Source organism: Canis lupus, chromosome 9, assembly GCF_048164855.1.
Source record: "Canis lupus baileyi chromosome 9, mCanLup2.hap1, whole genome shotgun sequence".
In the NCBI taxonomy this organism is placed as follows: Eukaryota; Metazoa; Chordata; class Mammalia; order Carnivora; family Canidae; genus Canis; species Canis lupus.
The window spans coordinates 1,937,945-1,959,889 of NC_132846.1; the positions used below are offsets into that span (position 1 = coordinate 1,937,945).

The 21,945-nt window shown below is 41.3% G+C and overlaps 1 protein-coding gene across 1 annotated transcript; it reads left to right on the forward strand.

Annotated features, from left to right (window-relative positions):
• Positions 1–15,627: 15,627 nt before the first annotated feature.
• On the forward strand, positions 15,628–16,572 carry LOC140640637 (putative olfactory receptor 2W6). The gene has a single exon (XM_072840233.1). The coding sequence runs from the start codon at positions 15,628–15,630 to the stop codon at positions 16,570–16,572; it is 945 nt and encodes a 314-aa protein (XP_072696334.1).
• Positions 16,573–21,945: the final 5,373 nt, after the last annotated feature.

A 21,945-nucleotide genomic window follows, 5' to 3' on the forward strand; every position in this document is an offset into this window, starting at 1 on the left:
GGCAGAAAGAGAGGGAGAACCTTAAGCAGCCTCCCCACTGAGCATGGAGTCTGACATGGGGCTCGATATCACAACCCCAAGATCACAATTTGAGCTGAAACCAGGAGTCATGACATCTCTAACCAGCTGAGCAACCCAGGTACTCCTTGTGAGAAATATTTCACATGGAATTATGTTGTAATCTCATCATCACAATAATCACTTGAATTACGTTTTATTAATGTTTCCATCTTACTGACAAAAATGGAAACTTAAGGAGGTTAGACAACTCGTCAAAATTATAAAGCTATTGAGAAGAAAAGCTGGAACTGAAACCCCAGTTGGTCCTTTTTTAAAGCTTTTACAGCAAAATAACCAAAAATTGTTGGACAATTTAGCTGTTTCACATTATTCTTCTCTTAAGGATATTCCATCCTGAGCTAGGGGGCTTCTGTGACCTTTTTCTGATTACCTTCCTTCTCAACTAACCAGGTTTTCCAGGTAGAGGCATGAGGTAATGCTCTCTTTATGAGTTGCTTCAAAATCTTCCTCTCTTCAGGAACATCTCAAGAAAAGGAAATAGTAATTTATAGCTCACTCTATTAACTTACATCAACTGATATTAACTGATATTCTCTCCAAGACATATATAAGAAACTTTGAATTTAGAGTTGATAAAAATACACTTCATACTTCAAACCACACAGAAATCTCACATGGATAATAAAATTTCCCAATACAACCTGTTTAATTGATCCGATTTAAATCTTTCTTTCTGATATATCTTTAGGTTATTATTCATACATTACAATCTCACTTAAAGGAGGCTTTAAGGGTAAAGAGATATGGGCATAGAGCAGTGGTTTTCAAACTTACCATTCTTGGGCCCCACCTGGAGAGTCTATTAAAATACATATTCTTGAGCCCCACTCAGAATTTCTGATTCAGCAACTTTGAAATGCAGCTCAGGAATTTGGAATTTTAGGGACTCCTGGGTGGCTCAGCAGTTGAGCTGAGCATGCCTTCAGCTCAGGTCATGATCCCGGGTTCCTGGGATCGAGTCCTACATCAGGCTCCCGATAGGGAGCCTGCTTCTCCCTCTGCCTGTGTCTCTGCCTCTCTGTGTCTCTTGTGAATAAATAAATAAAGTCTTTAAAAAATAATTTGGAATTTTATCAATGAAGTTGCAGGATACAAAATCAACATACAGAAATCAGTTGCAGTTCTATATACTCACAATAAAATATTTCAAAAATAAATAAAACAACCCCACTTACAATAGCATTAACAATAATAAAATACTGAAGAATAAATGTAACCAAGATGGTGAAAGATCTGTATCCTTAAACCATAAGAAATAAAATAAATTGAAGAAAATAAAAATAAAGGGAAAGATGCTATCTTTCCACGGTAGAATTCATGGTTCATGGATTTCAAGAATTAACACTATTCAAATGTTTGTATTACTGAAAACCATCCATAGATTTGATGCAATCCCTACTGGAATTCCCATGGAATTTTGCACAAACAGAACAAACAATCCTAAATTTATATGCGAGCACAAAGGGCCATGAATAGCCAAAGCAATCTTGAGAAAGTCATTACACTTACCGATTGTAAACTGTATTAATAAAAATGGTACAGAATTGTTGTAAAAATAGACACATAGACCAATTGAATATATCAAGAGCCCAGAAATAAACATCTGCATGCACATTCAGCTGATAACTGACAAGAGAGTAAAGGATATTCGGTGGGGACAAAAGATAATTTCTTCAGTAAAAGGTGTTCAGAAAATTAGGTAATCATATGCAAAAGAATGGAATTGTATCTCTAACTTATACCATTTAGAAAAAAATAGCTTGAAATGGATTAAAGACATAAAATGGGAGACCTGACACTATAAAATTTTTATGAAAAAACATTAGGAAAAATTTCCTTGATATTGGTCTTGACAATAATACTTTTTGGATATGACACTGAGTGCATCAGTGTCCTTGAGTGGCTCAGTTGGTGAAGCGTCTGCCTTTGGCTAAGGTCATGATGGAGCTTGGGTCCTGAGATGGAGCTCATATTAGACTTCCTGCTCAGGGGGAGTCTGCTCCTCCCTTTCCTCCTGCTGCTCCTCACCACTCATTTTCTCTTTCTATCAAATAAATAAATAAACTCTTTTTAAATAAGAAAGCATAAGTAACAAGGGAAAAATCAACAAGTGGAACTACATCAAACTGAAAAGCCTCTTCACAGCAAAAAGAAACAATCAATAGAAAGAAAAGGCAATCTACAGACTGGAAAAAAATATTTGCAGACATTTATCTGATGAGAAGTTAATATCCAAAATATATAAAGAATTCATACAAAAAAATCCAAAATGCTTCCTCAGAACCTCCAAAGACAAAAAGCAACAAACAAAAAGCCAAATAACCTGTTTAAAATATGTGCAGATGGTCTACCTGAACAGACAGTTTTCCAAAGAAGACATCCAGATGGCTGACAGGTGCATTAAAAGGTGCTCCACATCACTTATCATAAGGGAAATACACATCAAAACCATGAGACACCACCTCACACCTATCAGGATGGCTAAAGTCACAGAGACAGGAGGTAACAAGTGTTGGAGAGGATGTGGAGAAAAGGGGGCCCTCATGCACTGTTGCTGGGAATGCAAACTGGTTTAGTTTCTACAGAAAACAGTGTACAGGTTTAAAAAAATAAAAATAGAACTAACATATGATCCTTTAATTGCACATTTGTGTATATATCCGAAGGAAATGAGATTGCTACTCAAGGAGAAATCTACACATTCGGGTTTATTCCAGCTTTATCCACAGTAGACAAAACGTCAAAACAACTTGACTGTTCATCAGTGGACGGATGGTCTATGTATATGGAATGCAATATATATCCCAATCTAATAATATTCTGTTATGTAATATATAGAGAGTATCACATAACTACACAATGGGATATTATTTGGCCATTAGAAAAAGGGAACTCCTGCCAATGTGACATCATAGATGGATCTTGAGAACATTATGCCCCATGAAATCAATCAGGCAGAGAAAGACAATGTGTGATCTCACTTACATGTGGCATCTAAAAAGCAATGACAACAAAAGCCATACTCTAGAAACAGAGGCAAAGAAACAGCAAGGGGCAGTGGGGGGTTGGGATGGGGGAGAAGGACGTAGGCCAGAGAGTACAAAGTTACCCCTAAAACAAGAATAACTTCTGGGGACTCTAATACGGAGCACGATGACTGTCGGTAACAAAACTGCATTGCATTTTAAAGATGCTACGAGAGTAGAACCACACACAAGCACATAAAGTTAATCATATGGGAGGATGGAGGTACCAGTCAACCCCATTATGGTCACCGTTTCACAGTACATACGTATGTCAGGTCATCACGATGTGCACTCCGAACTTGCACATGCTTTATGTCAGTTATATCTCATTAAACCTGGAAGAGAAGGGAGGCAGGGCAAGATGGCAGAAAAGTAGGGTCCCCAAGTCACCTGTTCCCACCAACTTACTTAGATAACTTTAAAATCATCCTGAAAACCTATGAATTCGGCCTGAGATTTAAAGAGAGAACAGCTGGAATGCTACATTGAGAAGAGTTTGCACTTCTATCAAGGCAGGAAGATGGAAAATAACAAAATAAATAAGCATCCAAGGGGGAGGGGGCCCCATGAGGAGCCAGGCTAAGGCCGGGGGGTGAGAGCCTCTAGGATAGGAAAGCCCAGTCTCGGAGAAGCAGAAGCTTTACCAATCTTCCCAGATGGAAAGGCACTCTCAGGGAGCTCAGACAGGATCCCAGGAGGGGCAGGGATGTCCTCAGGCTCCCAGGGACACTAACAGAGGAAGTGTGCCCTGGGGGAGAGTGTGCCACACACCACAGGCTGAGCTCCCTAAAAGGCTGGAGCGCCCGTCTGGTGGGGCCCCAGGAGCAGCCCAGGCCGTGGCTAAGGCAGCAGCTCCATGCAGAGGGGGCAGCACAACCTGGAGAGCGTGATTCTAGCAGTGCAAGCCCTGGAGCCCAGGACACCAGGGAACACAGCCCAGGATCAGGCGATCCCCTGGGACAGGCGGAGGCCGGGAGGACACAAGACTGCGAGGATGCTCCTGCCACCGAGTGGCCTGGAGCTGTGCAGATCAGTGCCCCGCGTGCCCCTGGACCATCCAGGCCCCTGTGGACTGGGATACTGCGGTAGTTACTGCAGGAGCTGACTCCAGGGCTAGAGAGCTGGCCGCCGCCACTGTTGTTCCTCCTGATGTCACCTTGTGGCTGGGACAGAGTGGGGCCACCAGGTAACAGGGGCCTCACAGGATAAACAGCTCCCACTTGCACCTGGCAGGGGGGAGCAGCTCCCGCAGGTGCACACCCCTGAGAATCACAGCAGCAGGCTCTTCACCAGAAGACCAGCTGGAAGGACAGGGGAAGAGCAAGTTCTTGACCAAGCAGCACTGGAAAGTTCTAGGGGAAGTCTAGCGACTTACACTGTATAGAATCAGATGATACCCCCCCTTGTTTTTTGTTTGTTTCCCATCCTTTTTTTTCTCTTTTTCTTTCCTGTTTCCAATACAACTCATTTTTAGCCACTCTGCCCTGAGTAAAATCACTAGAAGGAAGGACTCCCCACAAAAGAAAAAATCAGAAACAGTACTCTCTCCCGCAGAGTTACAGAATTTGGATTACAATTCAGTGTCCGAAAGCCAATTCAGAAGCACAATTATAAAGCTACTGGTGGCTCTAGAAAAAAACATTATCCTTGGTGCTTTATCCCCCCTAAAGCATTATCACCCCTAAAATCAATAAAAACTCTTCAACACCCCGACATTTCATAGTGAAACTTGCAAATTCCAAAGATAAAGAGAAGATCCTTAAAGCAGCAAGAGACAAGAGATCCCTAACCTTTATGGGGAGAAGTATTAGGTTAAGAGCACCTCTCCACAGAGACCTGGCAGGTCAAAAAGGGCTGCCACGATATATTCAGGGTCCTAAATGAGAAGAACATGCAGTCAAGAATACTTTATTCAGAAAGGCTCTCATTCAGAATAGAGGGAGAGATAAAGAGCTTCCAAATAGGCAGAAACTGAAAGAATATGTGACCACCAAACCAGCTCTGCAAGAAATATTAAGGGGGGATCTGTAAAAGAAAGAGGAATTCCAAGGGAATAATCCACAAAAACAGGGACTGAATAGGTATGATGATGACACTAAACTCATATCTTTCAATAGTAACTCTGAACGTGAATGGGCTTAATGATCGCATCAAAAGGCACAGGGTTTCAGACTGGATAAAAAAGCTAGACCCATCTATTTGCTGTCTACAAGAGACTCATTTTAGACAGAAGGACACCTATGGCCTGAAAATAAAAGGTTGGAGAACCATTTACCATTCAAATGGTCCTCAAAAGAAGGCAGGGTTAGCCATCCTCATATGAGATAAATAAAAGACTGTAGTAAGAGATGAAGAGGGAAATTATGTTATACTTAAGGGATCTATCCAATAAGAGGACCTAACAATCATGAATACTTATGCCCCAAATGTGGGAGCTGCCAAGTATATCAAACAATTAATAACCAAAGTTAAGACATACTTAGATAATAATACAGTTATACTTGGAGACTTGAATACAGCACTTTTTTACAATTGATAGATATTCTAAACACATCTCCAAAGAAACAAGAACATTAAATAATACAGTGGATCAGATGGATTTCACAGATATTTACAGAAATTTATATCCAACGCAACTGAATACACATTCTTCTCAAGTGCACAGGGAACTTTCTCCAGAAGAGACCACATACTGGGTCACAAAGCAGGTCTTAACCGACACCAAAAGATTGGGATCATACCCTGCATATTTTCAGACCGTAATGTTTTGAAACTAGAACTAAACCACATGAAGAAGTTTGGAAGGATTTCAAAAACGTGGAAGTTAATGAACTTCCTGCTAAATATGAAAGGGTCAACCAGGAAATTAGAGACGAATTTAAAAAATTCATGGAAACTAATGAGAATGAAGATACAACCATTCAAAATCCTTGGGATACAGCAAAAGCAGTCCAGAGGGGGAAATACATCGCAATACAAGCATCCATCCAAAAACTGGAAAGAAATCAAATACAAAAGCTAACCTTGCACCTAAAGGAGTGGGAGAAAAAACAGCAAATAGATCCTACACCCAGCAGCAGAAGAAAATTAATAAAGATTAGAGCAGAACTCAATGAAATAGAGACTAGAAGAACTGTGGAACAGATCAACAAAACCAGGATTTGGTTCTTTGTAAGAATTAATAAGATAGATAAACGATTAGCCAGCCTTATTAAAAAGAAGAGAGAAAAGACTCAAATTAATAAAATAATAAATGAGAAAGAAGAGATCACCACGAATATCAAGGAAATACAAAACGATTTTAAAAACTTATTATGAGCAGCTATACGCCATTAAATTAGGCAATCTAGAAGAAATGGATGCATTTCTGGAAAAGCACAAACTACCAAAACTGGTACAGGAAGAAATAGAAAACCTGAACAGGCCAATAACCAGGGACGAAATTAGAGTAGTCATCAAAATCTCCCAAGACAAAGAGGTCCTGGGCCAGGTGGCTTCCCAAAGGAATTCTATCAAACGTTTAAAGAAGCCATACCTATTCTACTAAAGCTGTTCAGAAAGAAAGAGATGGAGGACTTCCTAACTCATTCTATGAGGCCAGCATCACCTTAATTCCAAAACCAGAAAACGACCCCACCAAAAAGGAGAATTATAGACCAATAACCCTGATGTACACAGATGCAAAAATTCTCAACAAGATATTAGCCATTAGGATCCAACAGTACATTAAGAAGATTATTCACCATGACCAAGTGGCATTGATCCCTGGGATGCAAGGCTGCTCAACACTCGTAAAGCAATCAATGTGATAGATCATATCAACAAGAGAATAAACAAGAACCATATGATCCTCTCAATAAATGCAGAGAAAGCATTTGACAAAATACAGCATCCATTCCTGATCAAAACTCTTCAGAGTGTAGGGATAGAGGGAACATTCCTCAGCATCTTAAAAGTCATCTACAAAAAGCCCACAGCAAATATCATTTTCTTTTTTTTTATAAATTTATTTTTTATTGGTGTTCAATTTGCCAACATAGAATAACACTCAGTGCTCATCCCATCAAGTGCCCACCTCAGTGCCCATCACCCAGTCACCCCCACCTGCCGCCCACCTCCCCTTCCACCACCCCTAGTTCATTTCCCAGAGTTAGGAGTCTTTCATGTTCTGACTCCCTTTCTGCAAATATCATTTTCAATGGGGAAACACTGGGAGCTTTTCCCCTAAGATCAGGCACACAACAGGGATGTCCACTCTCACCACTGCTATTCAACATAGTACTGGAAGTCCTAGCCTCAGCAATCAGACAACAAAAAGAAATAAAAGTCATTCAAATTGGCAAAGAAGAAGTAAAACTCTCCCTCTTCGCAGAGGACATGATAGTCTACATAGAAAACCCAAAAGACTCGACCCCAAGATTACTAGAACCCATACAGCAATTCGGCAGTCTGGCAGGATACAAAATCAATGCCCAGAAGTCAGTGGCATTTCCCTACCCTAACAATGAGACTGAAGAAAGAGAAATTAAGGAGTCAGTCCCATTTACAATTGCACCCAAATCATAAGATACCTAAGAATAAACCTAACCAAAGAGGTAAAGGATCTACACCCTAAAAACTACAGAACACTTCTGAAAGAAATTGAGGAAGACACACGGAGATGGAAAAATATTCCATGCTCATGGATTGGAAGAATTAATATTGTGAAAATGTGAATGTTACCCAAGGCAATTTACACGTTTAATGCAATCCCTATCAAAATACCATGGACTTTCTTCAGAGAGTTGGAACAAATCATCTTGAGATTTGTGTGGAATCCGAATAGACCCCAAATAGCCAGAGGAATATTAAAAAAGAAAACCATAGCTGGGGGCATCACAATGCCAGATTTCAGGTTGTACTACAAAGCTGTGGTCATCAAGACAGTGTGGTACTGGCACAAAAACAGACACATAGATCAATGGAGCAGAATAGAGAATCCAGAAGTGGACCTTCAACTTTATGGTCAACTGATATTTGACAAAGCAGGAAAGACTATCCACTGGAGGAAAGACAGTCTCTTCAATCAATGGTGCTGGGAATATTGGACATCCACATGCGTAAGAATGAAACTAGAGCACTCTCTTTCACCATACACAAAGATAAACTCAAGATGGATGAAAGATCTGAATGTGAGGCAAGATTCCATCAAAATCCTAGAGCAGAACACAGGCAACACCCTTTTTGAACTTGGCCACAGCAACTTCTTGCAAGATACACCCATGAAGATAAGGGTAACAAAAGCAAAAATGAACTATTGGGACTTCATCAAGATAAGAAGCTTTTGCACAGCAAAAGAAACAGTCAAGAAAACTAGAAGACAACCTACAGAATGGGAGAAGATATTTGCAAATGACGTTTCAGATAAAGGGCTAGTATCCAGCATTTATAAAGAACTATTCAACTCAACAGCAAAGAAACTAACAATCCAATCATGAAATGGGCAAAAGACATGAACAGAAATTTCACAGAGGAAGACATACGCTTGGACAACAAGCACATGAGAAAATGCTCTGCCTCCTTGGCCATCAGGGAACTACAAATCAAAACCATAATGAGATACCATCTCATCCCAGTGAGAATAGGGAAATTTTTTTTTTAAATTTTTATTTATTTATGATAGTCACAGAGAGAGAGAGAGAGGCAGAGACACAGGCAGAGGGAGAAGCAGGCTCCATGCACCGGGAGCCTGATGTGGGATTCGATCCTGGGTCTCCAGGATCGCGCCCTGGGCCAAAGGCAGGCGCCAAACCGCTGCGCCACCCAGGGATCCCGAGAGAATAGGGAAAATTAACAAGACAGGAAACAAATGTTGGAGAGGATGTTGAGAAAGGGCAACCCTCTTTTACTGCTTGTGGGAATATGAACTGGTACAGCTGCTCTGGAAAACTGTGTGGAGGTTCCTAAATGAGTTAAAAATCGATCTGCTACAGATGCAATGAAACGCAGGAACACCTGCACCCCGATGTTTATAGCAGCAATGTCCACAATAGCCAAGCTGTGGAAGGAGCCTCGGTGTCCATCGAAAGATGACGGATAAAGAAGATGTGGTTTACGTATACAATGGATTTTTACTCAGCTATTAGAAATGACAAATACCCACCATTTGCTTCAACATGGATGGAACTGGAGGGTATTATGCTGAGTGAAGTAAGTCAATCAGAGAAGGACAAACATTATATGGTCTCATTCATTTGGGGAATATAAATAATAGTGAAAGGGAATATAAGGGAAGGGAGAAGAAATGTGTGGGAAATATCAGAAAGGGAGACAGAACGTAAAGACTGCTAACTCTGGGAAACGAACTAGGGGTGGTAGAAGGGGAGGAGGGCGAGGGGTGGGAGTGAATGGGTGATGAGCACTGGGGGTTATTCTGTATGTTGGTAAATTGAACACCAATAAAAAATAAATTAAAAAAAAATCGATCTGCCCCTCAACCCAGCAATTGCACTGCTGGGGATTTACCCCAAAGATACTGATGCAGTGAAATGCTGTGACACCTGCTCCCCGATGTTTCTAGCAGCAATGTCCACAATAGCCAAGCTGTGGAAGGAGACTCGGTGTCCATCGAAAGATGAATCGATGAAGATGTGGTATATGTAAACAATGGAATATTACTCAGCCATTAGAAATGACAAATACCCACCATTTGCTTCGATGGGGATGGAACTGGAGGGTATTATGCTGAGGGAAATAAGTTATTCGGAAAAGGACAAACAGTATATGGTCTCATTCATTTGGGGAATATAAAAATTAGTGAAAGGGAATAAAGGGGACAGGAGAGAAAATGAATGAAAATATCAGTGAGGGTGCCAAAACATGAGAGACACCTAACTGTGGGTAATGGACAAGGGGTAGTGGAAAGGGAGGTGGGCAGGGGATTTGGGTGACTGGGTCATGGGCATTGAGGGGGGCACTTGGCGTGATGAGCACTGGGTGTTATGCTATATTTTGGCAAATTGAACTGCAAAAAAATTTTAAAAAATAAAGCTGGAAGAAATGAAGGTGCATTTAATAGACAAAAAATAGTATTTGGAATTTTAACAAACTGCGAAGTTAGCTGATAATGCTGATCTTAGGCTTCCACTGGCCTGGATACAATAAGTACTTGCTTATAAGCAGCTTCCTATAAGAAGAGTCAGGGCCAGGCCGAGTGGCCAGGTATCAGACAATTCCCTGACGCTTTCTTTGTCTCATTATTGTTTTTACTGTTCAAGGACCAAATGATATCTAAAATTCCTGTAAGTTCTTCTTCTTTTTTTTTTTTTTTTTTGCTAAAGAATTTTTTTCACATATTTATGAGAGATACAGAGAGAGGGATAGACACAGGCAGAGGGAAAAGCAGGCTCCATACATGGGGCCTGATGCGGAACCTGATCCCAAGGACCCTGGGGTCATGCCCTGGGCTGAAGGCAGATGCCCAACTGCTGAGCCACCCCGGCATCCCTATAATTTCTAAATATGTATAAGATTGTGCTTTTAAGAATTTTACATTCGATAACAGGAATCTTAAATACTTAATTGCCAAGATCTCACATACATACCCAAATGGAAACAAATACAAGTGTCCAAATGTCCAGATGCAGACTGCACAGGAATTAAGCAGATTCGTTGACAATTGTAAGACTGTATCAAAATTGTTGGTGCCCAAAGTTCAACTATTTTATGTGAATCTCAATCTATTTGTACAAGGAAATAGCATAGACCAAGTGTTGTGGATTATTCCAGGAAAAAAAAATATAGAGCTACACTTAAACATGTACACACAAATCCACAAATGTAGCCCAGACTTTAGAATGATCAAAAAAAATTAGCAATATTTGTTATCTATGTGAAGAATGTAGGTTACTATTCTCCGGTTGCCTAATAATGTGTTTAAAAGCTTCATATAATGCTGAAATAAGAGAAGATAATTTATGGCTTGGATAGCCGCCAGGTATCTGAACATCCCTTTTCTGTGACAGACTTCACTGTGATGGACTTTACCCCTTTAATAAAGGGAAATTCCGAATCAAGGAAAAAATGCCCAACTCCAGTGCTGCAGAAGGAAAATGTGTCATACCAAGGTTCAGATGCAAAAAATATCTCCAGTTCTAGGTAGGACTACTGATTTCCAAAGTCCACGAACACAAGGGATCTTGTACAGCAGACACATATTTTTATTCCTTTTTTAAAAAGTTTTATTTATTTTTATTTTTTTATTCCTTAGAAAGAGGGCTTGAACTTGAGATTTGCAGGTGGAAAAGCCACAGCTTGGATCTAATTGCTGATTACCTTCCACCTCAGTGAGCATCAGTTGCATTTTATTCGATGTCACAGAGTGTAAGTTCAGAAGGTCTGAGGGAGCTGATCCTCGGTTGGGAGTCACCACCCACTGGTGACCTGACCCTGAGGAAGTCACAGCATATCTGGAGATTCAACCCTTTATATGTAATATTAGAAGTCATGCTTTTTGAAGGTGTGTGCAAGACTGTTTTTAGTCGATGAAGTGTGAGCAGCTCAGACCCAGTAAAATCTGATCTATTCCATGTTTTACTTCTCAGAGATCCCTGTCCTCATGCAGTGGGTAGCGCCACTGCCAATTTAATGAGCTACAAGCTAAATAAATGGTCTCAGTCAGATTATTTTTGCCAGTTGAGTAGAAGGCTAACATTTCCATCGAGTGTTTGGGAGTCTGAGAGGCAAGAAAAGACAGCCTTGGCACCTGGAAAGACATATGCACAGTGACTATAAACAGGGCAGATGGACATGGTCAGGTCATCTGAGCTGGACTGGACTGGCCCAACAGTGTCCTGACCATGTGGCGCCCTGCACTTAGAAGGGGGCCTCTCCACTGAGTGTAGTCGAAGAAGTGAAGCTGCTCTCGGTGTCTCAACAGGGCAATGCTGGCCCGAGAGTGTCCCCTAACTCCATTCTTTCCCATGGCAGAGGGCGCAGATCCAACTATTTGGAGTTGCTTGTCTCCCTACAGTTTCATGGTCTTCATTCTGTGAGTCCAGAACCAAATGAAGAAATTGATCTACATGTATTTTTACATGAAACTCAGAAATAAATTCTCTCTTCCAGAAAACCGGAGTTCCTTGTTTGAGAACTTTCCATGATGCCCCCTGGAGGCCTTTCTACCTGGGAAATGGGACAAACCTCTGAATGACAACCCCAGTCCCTAATGCTCTAGCTCTGTAAACAAGCTGTTATCTGCCCTCAAGCCCCCAGACTATTCCAAATTCCCAAGGTGACAGGGTATTACATTTGTCTTTTCATCCTCTTAGTAGGCACCAATAAAATGGCATTTATGTAAATTCTTTATTATTATTTTTTAAATTTTAATTTTAAAATTTAAATTCAACTTGTCAAAATATGGTGTCGCACCCAGTACTCATCTCATTGTGCACCCTCTTCAGTGCCTGTCACCCAGTGATCCCATCCTCTGCCTATGCCAATTCTCAAAGCTCTTAGAAACAGTGTGCCTCCCTTTATCCTTGGGGGTCATTTACCACCTCCTTGGCCCTAGGGAACCATTATATACATGTGTGACATAAAACATGCCAATTTGAAATTGGCCTGATGCCACTCCCCACTTAGCTGCAGAGGAGATGCCACCTCAGGCTGGTCTGGAGAGCTTCAGCCCCTGGTTAGCTTTCATCCACGCTGTGCCACTTAAAGATTCATTAACACTTGGATGGGACACACCTCTGTGCTCAATCTCCGATCAGAGTGTTTGTTGGAATTTCTGCTGGGAGATCCAGGAACTAAAAAGGGGGCAGAATTAGCTGCCTTCTCCCCAAGAAAACTCCAGATTGATCTCTGGAATTGACGTAAGGAGGGTGGACAGACTCTTAGGTCTTCCACATTCTGGGGAAAACAAGAGTGAGGGTGTGGATAGAGCTTTGCTGTAGCGATGAGTTTCATTTCTGTATTTTTGGTCCCTCATCTGTGGGTGCATAATTGTCTTGTGTGATAGTTCTCTTAAGGTTTATATCTGTCAGGGCACCTGAATAAGTCTTCTGAATGCTACTTTGCATGCTAATTGCAGTTTGGAACACGGTTACTGCATCCAATTCAGAGATGACTGCACCAAATTCTAACAAAGTGGATCTTTGATGGGTGGAACCTTCCCCATTCCCAGCGGGGCCAATCTGAAGGCATCCTCTGACCTTGATACACGTGCATCAGATCATCCTTTCTGGTTTCCCCAATGAAATGACAGCCAGTTGAACAGAACAACTCTGTGTTGTTCTGCTTTTGCATGGTGACAAATCAAGCATTGCAATGCTTCCCTGGCAATGTGGACAATGATCACGAGCTTTTCTCCATAATGATAGGTTTTATCATTGGGCCTGGATGTACATCAGTGGTGGGAGCAGTAGGAAATGACCACCTCTAAACAAGGTTAACATGATAAGAACGGGGGAGGGAGGAAGACTGGGAAGTTCAAGCTAACGTGTAGTGAGTGACAGCATTATGGTCCTTGCTCTGATAGAAGCTGTGGTGCAGATGTGGTCTGCTCTTGGACCTCTCCAAACCACGATCCTAAAACTTGGCCTGTGCACCTTGCAGGGCTGTTATGGCCCAGACCCATAGGTGGAAAGGCTCTGTGAAACATCTAAATGATTGTAAATGTGAAGAATGCTGGCTTTAAGGATGTGCTGTGTACCTAACACAGACAAAAAAAATAGCTGTGCTGCGTGGTACTAAGTCCCACTCAGTGGACACAGAATATCATTCGGCAAGTTCCCTCCCTACTGTGGGTCAGTGCAGATTCCTTCAGAGAATCAAGCCCCATGCATCCATGCAACTTCAGATCTTTGGACCAAAGTTGTCAGAATGGGTACACACTTGAACATTGTGTGCTCACTAAGTGCTACAGTTGTGGGATTAGCTCTATCCTTCATCAATATCCATTTCCAGCAGCTCCATTCCTTGTAGTTTCATCGTTCAGACTAGGGATCAGAGCTAATGCACATGAAAGAACCAAGTATAGTGGTTTATACTTAACATACCTGTAGGGATGACACAGAGGAGAGCCGCTGGATATTGGACATAAGAATGAGCAGCCGGTCATCTTGGAATGAAGGATATATCATTGACAAATGTCACCTAGAATAGAAATATTATAAAGAAATTAATATGATGACTTTGCAATGAGCTATTTGTGTTGTGTTTCTCCTCACCACTCATGGGACCCCTTTACTGAGTCTCTTGAGCTTGAATGAAGCTGTGATGGTTCTGTGGATATAAGAATGCCAGTTGTTTTCCCAACCACCACCAGCAGAGTGTGTGTGGGAACATCTTCCTGAGCACCCAGGCGATGTCGTGAGGTCTCGCAGTCTTTGGCTTGCTGCTGCTTATCATTATTCTGTGACTTCTGTGTCTTCAGGGGGCTCTCCTGGGGGTCCTATGCCTGGAGCAGTAAAGGGAACATGCAGAATTCCTGGCTGCAGCCCCAGCTGAGTAAAGTTCACAGCTTCTCCACTGTCAGGGTAGACAGGTGATGACAGCAGCCACACGGAGACACACACACTTCAGAATGTTTCCGTTCTCAGGTTCCCACTGCTTCCTTCATGCATGTTGCATGAAGCCATTTCTTAACAGCTACTCGAATTTGCCATCCCCATGGCTGACACAAGCCTGCTGGGCACTAGTGCTGTAAGGCTGAGCTCCATCCAAGTGCTTGGCATGAGTTGTGGGACACATGAAGAGCTAAACACATTCTGGGCAGGCAAGTGCTGATGCCACCAGGGCCACAGAGCTGTGCGGTCTGAGAGGGGACTTGAAATGTGTACAAACAGATGCTAAGGCATGGAGAGAGAAACTCATGGGGTTTCACATGTATCTACATGTGCCTGTACAGAGGCAGGGTATAATCTGTCATCTCAACTTTTTCTGATAGTGAGTGTCCAACGTTATGTTTAACCTCAATAAAATTATGTGTTGTTAAGGAATTGTGCGATGTGCATATTTGTGAACTCCCTGGACATCATCTGTGACTTTGGTTTTTGTGTTTCTGCATGTACCACTTTCCCTTCTTGAGACACATTTTGCTTAATCTGCCACATGTAAAATTCTTGTTATTTGGAAAACAAAACCAAAACAAGAAACAACCTTCTCAGGTACATCAGTGTCCCTGAACATAAATTCTTCTGTGGGGGCTTCCTTGATCAATTGGGAATAATTTGAACACACTCATCTTTTTAACAAATCCTTTAGACAACTTTTACTTTCTCTTTTTTTCCCATTATTTATGAACATCATTCAGTAAGGAGGGCAGCTTCTGAGTTCATTTATCCTCTATCTTCCAGGAGAATTAGACTGCTTTGCATACAATGAGTATCAATAAGTGTGTGCTAAGAAAGTATGGAAGAGCAAATAACTCTCCTAACTTTACAGCCCCACACATGGAAACTGGAAAGTGCTGAGTAGAGTCTCCACTTGCTGTCTTATCCAATGCTTTCTTGTTTTTCCATAACAGCTGGCAAAGATTATGGCAAGAGACAATGACAGCTACCAGCAAGTATTCATCTTGGTGGGCTTTTCTGACCGTCCTCAACTAGAGATAATTCTCTTTGCTTTTGTCTTGGTCTTCTACATCCTGACCCTCTTGGGCAACAGTGCCATCATCTTCTTGTCAATCTTGGATGCCAGGCTCCACACACCCATGTACTTCTTTCTTGGGAACCTTTCTTTTTTGGACCTCTGCTTTACGACGAGCATTGTCCCCCAGTTGCTGTGGAACCTTTGGGGTCCAGAGAAGACCATCACCTACCATGGTTGTGTGGCCCAGCTCTACATCTACATGGTGTTGGGCTCAACCGAGTGTGTTCTCCTAGCTGTCATGTCCTATGACCGCTACGTGGCTGTCTGCCGGCCCCTGCACTACACTGTGATCATGCATCCACGTCTCTGCCTGCAGTTGGTGACTGTGTCCTGGTTCTGTGGCTTTCTAAATTCCTTTGTCATGTGTCCCCAGACCATGCAACTCTCCCGATGTGGGCACCATATGGTGGACCACTTTCTGTGTGAGATGCCTGCTCTTATCGCCATGTCCTGTGAAGACACCATGCTGGTGGAAGCATTTGCCTTTGCCCTGGGTGTTGCCCTTCTCCTGGTGCCCCTTTCCCTGATCCTCATCTCTTACAGCATGATTGCAGCCACTGTGCTGAGGATCAAGTCAGCAGCAGGGTGCAAGAAAGCTTTCAACACCTGCTCTTCCCACCTGATGGTGGTCTCCCTTTTCTACGGGACCATCATCTACATGTACCTGCAGCCCGCCAATAGCTACTCCCAAGACCAAGGCAAGTTCCTCACCCTCTTCTACACCATCATCACTCCCAGTATCAACCCCCTGATCTACACGCTGAGGAACAAGGATGTAAAGGGGGTGATGAGGAGGCTCCTGAAGGGTGAGAAGGGGGCCAGGGAAGCCTAAGTGAGAGGAATGATTTCTGGGGTCATGGATGCTGTTCTGGAGTCTGTCTCTTGGATGTGTACGTGATGATGTGGAGAGTGAACTTTCAGAGTACAGTGAACACAGCCAGACATGATAATTTTGAGTGTGACCTCATCCCAGGCTCTATGGATGTGAAATGGTTCCCTTTCATTTAAAGGTGTACTTGAGGAAATCTCTCCTTTACTTGCCTTTTATCCATCTTTGGGCTTCATCCACTGGTAGCACCAATTCAAAGCACACAGTCTACAGATTACATCATGAGATATCAAATAAAAGCAAGACACCAAAAAAAAATAAAAAATAAAAAAAAATAAAAGCAAGACGCCACTAGTAGCCTCCTCTTGAAACTCCTTTATTTATGACTCTGGTGGTTTTCAGAGGTCGTTGAGACAACATCAGTCAAATCATAATACTCCGTCCTAGACGTAGGTTGTTTTTTCTTAAGTGAGGAGATTCCTGTTTTTGTTTTTGTTATTTGGCTTTTTAAGTTTTATTTTAGTTTTAGTTAACATACAGTGTTATATTAGTTTCAGGTGTACAGTATAATGATTCAACAATTCTATACATCACCCAGTGAGTGCTCATGACAATGGGTGCCCTCCTTGATTCATTGCATCATTAACTCCAGGTATGGGTTCTAGGCCGCTCTGTTTTAGAAATGATTTCTAGGTATCACTGATGATAGCAAGATTTGGAAATTATTGTTTTCGAAATAATTTAAATCCAACTCCTTACATCAACTAGGAATCCTGGTGTAGAGCATGCTGAATGTATGACCATCTTCACTGGACATGAATCATGCTGTAAACAAAGCCTGGGAGACATCACCCATATCTGGGTCTGGAATTGATTTATCATCTTACTAGTATCTCTTGAAGTTCAGCATTTCTAATCTGTATTATAGGGGAGAACATCCTCAGTTTACAAGATTGTAGTAGAGGTTAAATGAGGTGAGAAATGTCAAGTATGAGGCAAGTGGATCTTCTATGTGTCCTTTCTGTCTGTATACCACAGCCATTATCAGTCTTTTCCTTTTGGAATAGATTTAATTTTATTATTTTGATCTAGTTTTTAATGAAAATTGCCTTTAGTATGTTCTCTCCCAATACCTGCAAGGTGAAAAATGCTTTCTCTTAGGTATAAGAAACACCCTTCACTTACTTCTTTTATATTAGGTAAATACATTCCCTTTTACCCCCGCAGAGGACTTTGTTGTTTTCTTAGTACCCTAGTATAAATGTGGGGGGTGTGGGTGGTAGAGACTCAGGTAAGTGTGCTGATTCATTAGTAGTAGAGAATATGAGTTCAAGCTGTTGGGCTTATGGTGGAGGTGACATCTATGATAAAATACCTAGCTGGAAATGGAGAAATTATGTCAAAGTCATTCAACAAAATGTTCTGGATATATTGAGAATAATGTTCAATTCATTTGCTTCTGTCATCCTGCTATATTATAAAGATGATCCCAGGACGTATGGAAGGATTTTTTTTTTTACTCCATTTGCAAGTAATGTGTCAGAACACAGGGAAGCTTAGTGTCTGTCAAATATTTCCTACTTCCAGTTGAGCTATCCAGCTCACCAGCTGCCTTTTGTTATTTTAGGTTCCATGCAGTTAAATTCTGAACTCTTTGGTAGCCAAATATGGCCTTGATTTTTGATTAAAAAAAGAACATTTAGAGGGGCTTGGGTGGCTCTGTCAGTTAAGCTTCCAACTCATGATTTCAGCTCAGTTGCTGATGTCAAAGTCATGAGCTTTGTGTTGGGCTCCATGTTCAGTGAGGCATCTGCTTGAGATCCTTTTCCTTCGCTCCTACCCCTACTCACATTCACTGTCTCAAAAAAAAAAATCTTTAAAAAAAGCATTTAAATTTCCATTTTAAGCTCAAGGAGTCACCCAGGTAGCATCAGATACACTGCCAGTCAGATCCATGACAGCTGTACCAGTATTGACACTGCAGCAGTGGGCAAATTTTGCTTCAACCAAATCTTACCCTTATTTATAGTTAGTGGAAAAGAGAGCTTCAGGAGATGGGGTGGGGAATTGACCCATCTATGAACTGGCCAGTGATTTAAGGACTTAAGAAACTAACTCAGAGATGGTCCCTCCGAATTTCATCAAGAGGAAGGAAACTGGACTAAAGTACTAATATAATAAAATATGATATGGCAAAGAGTAAAATTAAGAAGAGAGTAGATGAAATAGTGATAAAGATTTGACCACAGAGCCGAATTGGAACAGCTAGAAGTCATGGAATTCTGGTGATTTATAAAAAAATTTGAAAAGAGCAGAAAGTAAGTACATTATATGGAAATAAATATTTCAATCTGAGAGAGTTGTTCATGGTGGTAGAGGCAGAGTAAATGGCCTTATGTAAGGTAAAGGTTTTATGTAAGGTGAAATTTGACCAGAGGAATATTTACCTGAGGCCAGCAGATCCACCACATTTGGATTTGCACTGGGATGTGCTGTGGTTTAGAAGCTGAGATCCCGCCTTCGGACACAGTGCCCTCTAGCTGAACAGGCTCAGGGATACAGAGTGTAGCCAACTTCAATAGAGCCAGAAAGGCAATGTGCTACTTAATGATGATGGGAAACTATCTTTTAATTATAATTATACCATCTCTTCTAGACTCTGAACAGTAGATTTTATCCCTGTTCTGTAGGTATGTGGGGAAGCAAAATGATCAGAAAGTGGCTTGGTCAATGTGTAAAGCAAATAATAGGAATTCAATTTAAAATTAATGGTTAATGGTTATTAATGTCTGCTAAAAATCAATGTCTAAAACTTGCCTGGTTTACCATGTGCCAGGCACTCATAAACATTTGCCCCATATTTCTCACTTGGATCCTTAAAATTACCCTGAGAAGAGATGAAAACACAAAGAGGTTCTGTGACTCAAAATAGACCATGCAGCTTGCAAGTGCTGGAGATAGGTTCTGATCCCAGAGCATCTGGCTCCAGAGTCCATGATCTTCATCCTGGGATATCTCCATGCTTTACTTGAAGCTCCAATCAAAGAATATGGTCCCAGTTTAGCATGATGAACTCCTAGTGAGTAGCCTCTTACAGATGTGATATGGGTTGAAAAATGAGCTGAACTTCAAGTTAATTACTTTCTGATAAATTTAGAAATGATTATGTGAGGAATTAATATGGCAAGGAAGGCCCAAAGCAGACACATTGTCATGTAGAAAAAAGCCAGTTAGAAATAAGACTGTGGTTCTCTAAACCAGTTGTGTACATGACAGTAAAGTACCTGGATAACTCAGCCAGTGGTATAAGGAAATGAAGTTGGCCAGGGCAGGCAGGAGAAGGAAGCAAGATCTTGTGTTTCACTTCAATCTGCTTTTCTCATGAAAAGGTCTGGTTGTGCTTTGGTCCTGCCTTAAATTCCTGTGAGATCACTCATATTTTTTTTTAAAGATTTTATGTATTTATTCACAAGAGACACACAGAAAGAGGCAGAGACACAGGAAGAGAGAGAGAGAAGCAGGATCCTTGTGGGGAGACCAATGCAGGACTTGATCCCAGGATCCTGGGGTCATGACCTGAGCCAAAAGCAGGTGCTCAACCACTGATCCACCAAGGTATCCCAAGATCACTCATATTTTTATAGTCACTTCCACTTACATTTACATTGAGTTAGCTTGAGTTGGTCTTTCCTGCTTTGTTTATTTATTTTATATTGAAGTATAGTTGACATACAATGTTATGTTCATTTCCCATGTACAACATAGTAATTTGACAATTCTGTACATTACTCATTTCTCACCACAAGTGTAGCTACCACCTGTCACATTACAAAGTTATTACAATATTATCGACTGTGTTCCCTAGGCTGAACTTTTCATCCCCATAACTTATTTATTTTATAACTGAGGTTTATGCTCCTAATCCACTTCACCTATTTCATGCATCCCCCACTCAACTCCCCTCTAGCAATCACCAGTTGGTTCTCTGTATTTATGAGTTTGTTTCTGTTTTGTTTGTTCATTTGTTTTGATTTTTAGATTCCACATATAAATGAAATCCTGTGATATTTGCCTTTCTCTGTCTGACCTGCTTTTAATAAAAACAGAAAAGATTCAAACAACCTTCTCTACCTACAGCTTGAGTAGTAAAAATAAGTTCTTGCTACTGCGATTCTCCTTTATTCCTTTTGACACAGTTGATATTTTCTGTAGATATTCAAATCCTATCAGTCAAGTTAAGAAAATATTTCTTTGGCAGCTGTCCCTCCCTCTATAATGATTTTTAAAATTAATTAATTCACTAATTTAGAGAGAGCATGACAGTGGGGTGGGGAGGATGAGGCAGAGAGAATCCAAAACAGGTTCCATGTCCAGGATGGAGCCCAACAAGGGGCTCAATCTCACAGTCCTGAGATCATGACCTGAGCTAAAATCAAGAGCTGGACACTTGACCAACTGAGCCACTCAGGCATCTCCCTCTATGATGATTTTTTGGCCCCTTCTCCTTATCTATTCTTTCACAGTTTAATGTTTACAAGATAGTAACAAGTAGAATTTATTGAACATTGTCTATGGCACTATGCTAAGCTTTCCTTATGTTATCTGAGCTAATATTTGCTGAGAAGTAAACACTATTAATATTCTCTAGATAAGAAAGCTGAGCCTAAGAGGGTTTACCAGAAGAGGCTTCATTTGGGGTTGAATTACTGTTTCCAGGGTTGGCACTGACATTGTCAAATGATTCTGAGTCAGACCCCAATGACTCAAGTTTGAGAGCATGAGATGTGAGAAGGATAGAAGTAGATTAGTGAGGGAAAGCACGTCCATGGTTACAACCCTCCATGTCTTAACCTCTCATACTGAAATGACCAGACAGTGTTATCTCATTTATCTGTTCTGAAGTCACTTCATTAAGGAAACATCACCAACTCCTGTGTAGCAAAGCCAGAGGAAGCTGAATGATGCCCCAGTGATGGCCTGAAGGCTAAAACCCAGTTCTGCTGGTTGAGGCTGCACTTTGCTCTCCTGGGCATGAGGGCCAGGGCCAGAGTGTGAGAGGGAAGGAGGGAGGCCTGTGGAGTAGGGACATGGGCCAGCTCTGCTGTCCTTATTCTTTCTGCCTTTGCCTTTGTCTTTGACAATCTATTTTACCAGGACTGCTTAGGTTTGTTGCCTTCACAACTCTTCTCCAGATGATCCAAATCTGTATTAATCTTGTCCTTCAGGCTTATTAATAAGAATCCCTGAAGATTCATCTCTAATATTTGATTTTTAATAACAAAAGATTTGTTGGTGTTTCTAATGTAAGTATGCAATCAAACTTGGGATTCTATTACCAATTCTAAGGCATCACCACAGCTTATAACTTGGACAGAC

Bases quoted from the DNA above. Each gene is read 5' to 3' on its own strand.
- LOC140640637 (XM_072840233.1), top strand. From the start codon at position 15,628: ATGGCAAGAGACAATGACAGCTACCAGCAAGTATTCATCTTGGTGGGC.